Below are 8363 nucleotides of genomic sequence, written 5' to 3'. Positions count from 1 at the left end.
GGAATTAGTGATTGACCCGTAGTTATAGTCAAAATAAAGTGCACTGTAAAGTTAGTTGCAGCTTTTTGGCATAACTTTCAATGGGATATCTGTAAAAAAACTGCAAGCAAACTTTACAGTGTACTTTATTTTGATTATAACTACGGGTCAATCACTTTAATCATATTTTTAGCTAATTTAACACAGTTAAATTAAATCAGGTTAGGGAACTTCCTATTCTTCTTAAACGGAATCGCTATATCTACAAATTATTTTATACTTTTTAGTTCTTGTTGTAATAAAAGCGTGTTTTTAGTTTTTTTAACTATAATATTATTTTCTACTTTTTAGTCTTTTGAAATCTTGCAGTTAATATTATACTAAATTTGACTTAACAAACAAAATTTTCAATATATTTCAATTTAAATAGATAATACACCTATTCTGAATATAAACCAAATTTGAGCACAGAAGCCGAATTTTTAATTATACAGACTCACGCGCCACATAACTGCCAAAATTTTTTGTACAGTTATTTCTTTTCATGTAAGCAATATGCATTCTAAATGTGAACTTAATCGGATCATAAATACGGGTTTTCCAAATATCTCGACTCCTGCGCCACCAATCGGCAAAATTTTTTGTGGATTTATTTATTTTCATATAAGTCATATATGTTCTAAATATGAACCACGTCAGACTATAAATGCGGGTTTTACAGATATCTCGACTCCTGCGCCACCAATCGGCAAAATTTGTTTCGGATTTATTTCTTTTCATATACGTAATAAATGTTCTAAATACGAACCAAATCAGACCATAAATGCGGGTTTTACAAATATCTCGACTCCTGCGCCACCTAGCGGATTAAAACATCTTTTAAATTGTATTGTCCTCGAGTTCTGAGCCAAGTTTGAAGTTTCAAGTCTGTAGCTCATCGGGAAGTTTGTTAAATATTGAATGCAAAGTTCCAGGACATACAAAGTTACATACACACATACATGCATACATACATACATACAAGTGAAGTTAAATAAAAGCTTGTAAAAAACATATGAAGCGGTTGACAGGAACTAGTAAGAAATTTCTGTACGATTTCTTAAAGAAAATTCTTAAAAAAAATGGGAGACCTTTCAGAATTCTATGAAATCCTGGTGTGCAGGGTATACATATACATACGAATATGAATAGATAAAGAAGATGTTGATGACACAAGGAGTTCATACCAACATTAAATGTTGATTTTGTACGATTGCTACAACCTGTAGTTGTTGAATCATGTTTGACAATGAGTATAAAACAAAATTACAAAAAACACGTAATTTTGACAAAAGCTACAAATTCGGCGTGAAATCAGAGGATCTGTAGCCCGTTTCTGTAACTTTTCTCTACCGATTATTTCTCTACTGGTAGAGAAAATACGTCACTCTCACCTACTAATTAGCAGTAGAGAACAGGGCGGCGAAACAAGTGCTCCCGAAATCTTTAAGAGTATCGGAAATTTGTTACGATTATTTTAGGAATCTTTACAGAAAAACATATGAAGCGGTTGACAAGAACTAGTAAAGAAATTTCTGTACGATTTCTTAAAGAAAATTCTTAAACAAAATTGTGAAACCTTTCAGAATTCTATGAAATCCTGGTATGCAGGGTATGCATATACATACATACGAATATGAATAGATAAAGAAGTTGATGCCACAAGGAGTTCATACCAACGCTAAATGTTGTTTTTGTACGATTGCTACAACTTGTAGTTATTGAATCACGCCACCTTGCATAGATTCGCCCAAGGTGTATTTAAATACGCCTTGGATTCGCCTTGAAAGCAACCAAACAAATGTAAACAAATTTTCGCCAGCCCAAGGCGAATTTATACCTTGCGCCAAGGCGAATTTATAGGTGCGTTCGTTTAAAATCTCCAGTTAAAACCAACCAACTGCCAAATTCCGGCGAAATGTCATCTGTTCTCTCACAAGAGAAAAATATCCAAAATAGTACGCGAACAGAAAATTTGCAGAAACTTGCAAGTTAGACGAACAGCTGATATAATTTTTGTTTACATTCAAAAGTGTAGAATTTAAAACGTACGAAAAGTCATCACAAAGTGTTATACTGACACAGTTTATTGATGAAAAAAATAACTACTTATTTCTTACAAGTTTAATTAGTCGCATTTTGTAATTTTTAACTTCCAAACCATCAAATGCAATTTTGTGATTTGCGTAAATGCCAACCAGCTGTTTTTGATCAGCTGTTTTCCTGTTGGCAAGTTGCTGTTGGCAAAAATTTTTCCAGCAGAAACCAGCAGCTTCCCCTCAAAATGAAATATCACTTTGCTCTCTCAATGTCCCCTACTTTGCAAGTTTTTTGCGTACGCGAACGCAAAAACTTGTAAGTTTTGGTTAAACATGAACAATTAACAGCTACGCGAACGCAACTTATATAAGGTGGTGTTACTAGCGAATTTAGATTTTCGCCGCGGTACTTGCCAATGTCAAGATCAAGGCGAATTTATAATTTATAAATTCGCTTGGCCAAAAATGTGTTTGTGGCAAGGTACATTGAACAGGTAGTATCAGTAGAGCAGCTGATTTGATTTATTTTCAAATTATTTGGTCTCGAAAATGTCAAATATTTTTAATTTTTTCTCACGAAAATTATAAGTTGTTAAAATCCATTTGCTTGTGAAACCTTTTTCCATACAAAACAAGCGATTGAATAGCAGCTTTTGGAACGTTCGCCCAACTCGGCAGCACGACCGCTGATTACTGGGCCTTGCAAAGGATGGATCAATGCTTCGAGAAGCAAACAAATTTACTAGCATCAATTTTTATTTTTTCCAATTTCAATTTTTTATTTTTTATAATTTTTTGTATTTCACATGGCACGCTTTGATTTAGAAGAAAAAATTCAGAACAGTTGTTGACACTTTCGATACCAGAAGCAACAACAAAATACACGCAAATGTTGTTTTTGCTCTACTGATACTACCTGTTTAATGTGCCTTGGTTTGTGGTAATATGAATTCGCCTTGTTTACAACAAACACATCATTTTGATATTAGGAAGTACCGCGGCGAAAATCTAAATTCGCATTCAACACCATGAACCAAAAAGACAAGATCACGCGGGCAGGAGAGTAGCCCGTTAGAATCGCATTAAGGAAAAAAGTTGAACGATTTTGACATTAGCCGTTTGTTTACATTTTTTCGTTGTTTACAATTTGGTGGTGGCTTTTTACTGCAATTTTCTTCATTTTCGCTAGTGACAACGTGTGTACACATAAGATAAAGAATAATTTAACACAACGGCATGATTTTTAGAAGAATTTGCATAATAAAAATGATTTTTCATGCGTTCAACCATTTCGCGGTTCTCTTCGTTGTTTACTTCTTACAACAAAGATGGCGTCGAGATTTCGGCAGCTAGAAAATAACTTTTTTCGTTCTTTCCTTCCTGCGTGATCTAGTGTCTTTCGTTCATGATTCAACACCACCTTGTATAAATTCGCCTTGAAAAATGTAAGCCATGTGGAAATAATATTTAACAATAAGCATTTTATTAAATTCGACAAAAATTTTTCAGATGAAGTGAACCAATTTTAAGATTTACGTTCATATCTCATTCGTTTTTGATGTAAAACATACTTCAACAGACTAGAAATGCCGAGGGCATAAAAATTTGTGAGATATTAAATTAGCCTCGTAGTTTAAAACTATACTTTTGGTAGTTATTGATATTATTTCCGATCATACATATTGTAAGTTAATGACTACTTTCTGTAGGAATAGTCGACTTTGCAAGAAATTGTATGGTACCATACTCGCCAGTTGTCATCCAATTCTTATTAGTTTTGAACATATTTTCTGCTTGCCCTTTCAAAAGGCCACAAATCAAATCTGCTTTAACAGTTCGTAAGCTAGCAAGATTAGTTGGCATGAAACCTATAAAAAGGGAAATTTAGCTTATATGGATACATTTTTCTCAATAAAGTTTACCTCTAAGACATGTTACAAATGACTCGGTGAAGTCCCAAGAGAAATCTCCTATTAGCTTCCGGTAGTTGAGATCTCCTTTGAAAATAATAAGATTGGCCTCTGAAAGTCTGGCGTATAAATTTGGATTGACATCGTGCATTCTATAAAATATAGAAAACATTTATGTCTGTAAATATATGTAGATATGTATATACCTTGTATTACATTTCATCATTACCGATAGTATTCATATGGACTTGTCCAAAAATAATCTAATGGTGCTATTTCAAATTTACTTTCATTAATGAATCTTTGCCATCTCATACCATATTCTTTTAGAATAGGTACACTGTGGTTTTGTAGAAATTGTAGAGTCCAATTGAAATCGTTAATTGTGGCGTCAGAAATAAACCATGGAATGGCTTTTAAATTAAAACGAACTTTATCAGCCATTTCAGATTTGATTAAATAGTCGGCAAGTACGAAATCCGTAAAAAGCTCGTAACCGGCATTATCACAAATGAATTCCACTATAGCAGGTTTATTTGGATTTTCAGACTTTAGGCACTCAATAACAAAGCTCGAATCATCAATGATAATTTTATGGTCAAAGCTGCGCACTAAATCAAAGGGGTTGCCTTCAAGTTGAACCTCTTTACCGGACGTTATGGACAAGTCGCAGCGATTTCCCCACAAATTAAGCTTGAAATAAGTTATTGAATATAAATGTATGTAAATAATAACAGCATTAAATGAAAGGGGAAATTACCTTTAGCATTAACTTAAAAGAATCGCTAGTACAGTCAATTCCTTGAACAACATTCAATATTTCTTCGATGCATTCAACAGATTTAACAAGGGCATTCCTCTTTTGGTTTGCAAAATAGTCAAATTTGCTTAACGATAGAGAGTTTTCGAAAAAAGAAGACAACCGGCGATACATATAGCATTCAGCGTAGAGCCAACACGTTTTGAAAAAGCTGTTTTTTCCATCGCCTAAATTTTCTATAAACTGATTCCAGTCTTCTTTGTCGTGCTCTTATTTTGAATATGAAATAATAAAATGTGGAATCAAAGTAACAAAAAAACACGGGTGCAGCGAGGGGGGGTTTGGAAAAAGCATATGTATGCATGTTCATGTATCACATACATACCTTTTCCATCGAATTGTTCCAGCGTCTTGTCAGTTTGTAGTTGATATTTCAATTTAGATATTTGCCCAATAATATGTTTCATTTCCTTCCTTGACTCCTATGAATAAAATTATGTAATTTAATTTGTATAAAATTTTTTAGTTAAGAAATCTAACCTCACCAAACTCTGACACCAAATCATCTTTGTCTTTAGTTATACCGTCGATTATGCTCGTAAGAGTTATTGGCAAGCGGGAGCGCAAAGTGTAGTACGCGAAACTTCTGCAAATTAACGTTATCAATTTTTAGAAAGCTTATTACTAAGTGTCCGCAGTTTTCTAGTAATTTTGAATGGTACTGAACTGTTTATAGAGGCCACACATCAGAGCATGCGGAGGCGTATTTAAATCCAAAATACCATATTTGGAATCAAATTCATTGGAAGACTCTTTATTAATAGTATTGGACATGTTTTATGATAACGCACAGAGTTAAACCGTTTCCAGTCAGATAAACTTATTGTCCCTGCTGCACAAATATGGACTCAAATTATGTTAAGAATGCAATAAAAAGTTAGTCTTAAATAAATATTCGTATATTTTAGTTTTAAAGAGCAAAAATATGTATTTTTTGATATTTATAGGCTTTAGCTTATTTTTATCCAACGTAAAACGTGCAGCTGATTACTGAATTTTAGTAAACAGAGAGCGTGTCTACATAAGAGAGACTAAAAATAGTAATGCCATATTTAAAAATTAAATTAAATTCTCCAGTGACGGGGCATTAAGAAATACATAAGCCCAAAATATTGTTACGATTATCCTCGAAACCTTGAGGGATTTCCCAAATATCCGCGGCTCGTATCGCTGGATTGTTAATTAATGCTCACGATGACCAAATTGAAAGAATAGTAATATTTCAATATATTTTTGTGAAATCCTTTGCGTGTAATTCTTTTCTTAACTAAATTTTCTAATCTCTATAATGTATACAACTGGTTTATCGTACTTTGGTGCTGCTACAACAACAACATCTTACTTTGGCATTGAACTTTTGTTTCAGGATTGTGTTTCTAATTTTAATGCTAAATGGGAAAATTAGAAATAATGGCATGAACCAAAAATACAAGATTACGTAAGAACGCGATGTTGTATTTGTAACTGGTTTTGAGAAAAAAGTTTGCAAAAGCGGGTTCGTCAGCTGAGCGTTTGTTTACATCCCAAGCACCACTATTTTACACTTTTATTCAAGTAAAGAAGAGTTAATTCAACATGACAACACATTTTAAAGCATTTTGTTGCATCATTTTACCTAAATTGTGCGTTTAAAGTGGCTGACAATAATTTTGGCTAATTTTGGTTTTCGTTGTTTTCGTTGCTTTGTTTACTTTTCTCTCGTTTTCCAGTGAAACAAGATGGCGTAGAACCCGCTAAAAAAAATCGATTTTTTTCACTCTCTTTTTCTTACGTGATCTTGTGTCTTTCGTTCATGAAAATAATGGCACCTTTTTATTTTTCTATTTGGCACATTTTGTTTGGCATTTTTTAATCCTCAATATGGCACTCATAGCCACGGATAGTCAAGAATCACGATCCAGAAAATAAAGGTCGCGCCATTCGCGGACCGCTAACCCTCTCATCGTCGATTTGACAGCATCCACCCAATCGCTGACGTCAAAAAATACTTTTGTTCACATTCACTGTTGCCAACTTAATGCTTTTCGCACCAAATTTTGTGGGTATTCAAAACCCGAATATTTTTGAGTATGGTGCTTGGTGCGTTTTTGGTGCTTTTGTTTTTAGTTTGAAGACACCAAATTATAAAATCTTAAAAAAATGGAAGCAAAATTTATAGCAATCATAAGCGTGGTAAGCAACTTCACAAAAATTTTAATAAAATCATGGCACAATCATAAGCGACAACAAAATATGTGGCAGCACCTTCAATCAAGCCAGAAAAAATCGACCGTCGTGCAAGAAACATTGATTTTTATTAATTTGAATCGGCATCCTTACAATATAATTATGTATGCATATAAAGTCCATAAAATACACCAATAAATATTTGGTGCTTTTTCAAATTGAAAACTTGGCAATACTGCCTTTTGTTCGATGCTTCCTCTTTTTCTTGTCGAGTTCGTCTTGCTCTCTCATTCTGATGTTTATTGACGTCACGGCCAGTGTTACCACTTTGGTAAATTATTACCAAAATTGGTAGAAAAAATTTGGGTTGGTAAAAAGGTAAATTTTTTCTCATTTTGGTAGATTTTTGTTAAATTATTTTGTTTGAAAACTAAATAAAAGTTTAGTTCCCGTTTTATTTGTCTTAAAGCATAAACAGACGGCAGCGTTGATCCGGATCAACTCGGGAATTAACTGCAGTTGATCCGGATTAAGTCCGAGTTAGTCCGGATCAACGCTGCCGTCTGTTTAAGCTTTAAGATACTGCCGGAAAGTATAACTACAACAACTGTTACTTTTATATAGACTATAACCTTTGCCCTCCATCAAAATTTATAACAGCTAAAATAAAATAACTAACCGAGATTATACTATTAAGTGGACATGTACAATCAAAAAGTAACTGAAAAATGCGTTTTGCAAATGCTTCATCCAATTTACAGACAGTTTTATTTTTCAATGGTAGCTTATTTTCATTTCGTTTTAAGTGTATTTTCAAAAATTCCTAACTTCTTTATGCTTTGAGACTTCCTAATGGACATTTTTTTTGGGAGATTTGGAATTCTATGGATAAATTTCTTCTTTGTAATTCTGCGTTAGGTACTATGGGCCACCAACCCCCATCTTATATTAGATGCTTGATTTTTCCTGAGACATGACGTCCTGCCACGCGGTGTACACTAAGGATAAATATGTACTACATACATGAGGATTTCATGGCACAAAATGCGATTCATGTTTTTTCGATAACATTGAAAATTGCCGTTTGTCAAGTTGAGTGCAGTATAAAAACATATAGTTAAATTATATATGTACATACATATATGTAGATGAGATTAATGGATATGGCAACCATCTTTTCTTCATGTTGCTTAATAACGAAAACAATGAATGGCTCATAAAGCCCTGTATGCAGCTCTCAAGAAAACGGTCAAGAAAAAATTGCCATTATTTCGTGTGTGTGTCCAAGGAATTTTGACATTTTTGATACTTCACAGCCTGTTGCCTCACTCTTTCCTCAAGAAATAATGGAACGGGCATATATTTCTGTTGCAAACCTGGGTTGCCTTGTGCTCTTTTTTCACAAAAAAC

The 8363-nt window shown here is 33.6% G+C and overlaps 2 protein-coding genes across 2 annotated transcripts in view; both read right to left on the bottom strand.

The window, feature by feature from the left end:
- LOC108363171 (protein-glutamate O-methyltransferase-like) overlaps positions 1-5359 on the bottom strand; it is a 16978-nt gene extending 11619 nt beyond the window's left edge. The window contains exon 1 of the mRNA XM_017616484.1: positions 5273-5359. Coding sequence (XP_017471973.1) covers positions 5273-5293 — 21 coding nt within the window. The 5' untranslated portion in view covers positions 5294-5359. The remainder of the gene's footprint in view (positions 1-5272) is intronic.
- On the bottom strand, positions 3531-5571 carry LOC108363163 (protein-glutamate O-methyltransferase-like). Its single transcript, XM_017616448.1, has 7 exons — positions 5455-5571; positions 5268-5373; positions 5113-5209; positions 4728-4996; positions 4197-4660; positions 3980-4119; positions 3531-3925 (listed from the first exon to the last, which is right to left on the bottom strand). The coding sequence occupies exons 1-7, from the start codon at positions 5559-5561 to the stop codon at positions 3747-3749; spliced, it is 1362 nt and encodes a 453-aa protein (XP_017471937.1). The 5' UTR covers positions 5562-5571; the 3' UTR covers positions 3531-3746.
- Positions 5572-8363: the final 2792 nt, after the last annotated feature.

Source organism: Rhagoletis zephyria, unplaced genomic scaffold (genome assembly GCF_001687245.7).
Source record: "Rhagoletis zephyria isolate East Lansing unplaced genomic scaffold, Rhagoletis_zephyria_1.1 Rzeph_scaffold_00025, whole genome shotgun sequence".
NCBI lineage: Eukaryota > Metazoa > Arthropoda > Insecta > Diptera > Tephritidae > Rhagoletis > Rhagoletis zephyria.
Note: the sequence above shows the minus strand (reverse complement) of the source record. Positions and strands in the feature narration are given on the sequence as shown.

Excerpts from the sequence above, each read along its gene's own strand:
- LOC108363163 (XM_017616448.1), bottom strand. The coding sequence starts at position 5,561 with ATGTCCAATACTATTAATAAAGAGTCTTCCAATGAATTTGATTCCAAA. Across the intron at positions 4,661-4,727 it reads CTTTTAAGTTAATGCTAAAG|CTTAATTTGTGGGGAAATCG; the intron begins GTAATTTCCCCT and ends ACTTATTTCAAG. Across the intron at positions 3,926-3,979 it reads ATTTGTAACATGTCTTAGAG|GTTTCATGCCAACTAATCTT; the intron begins GTAAACTTTATT and ends CCCTTTTTATAG.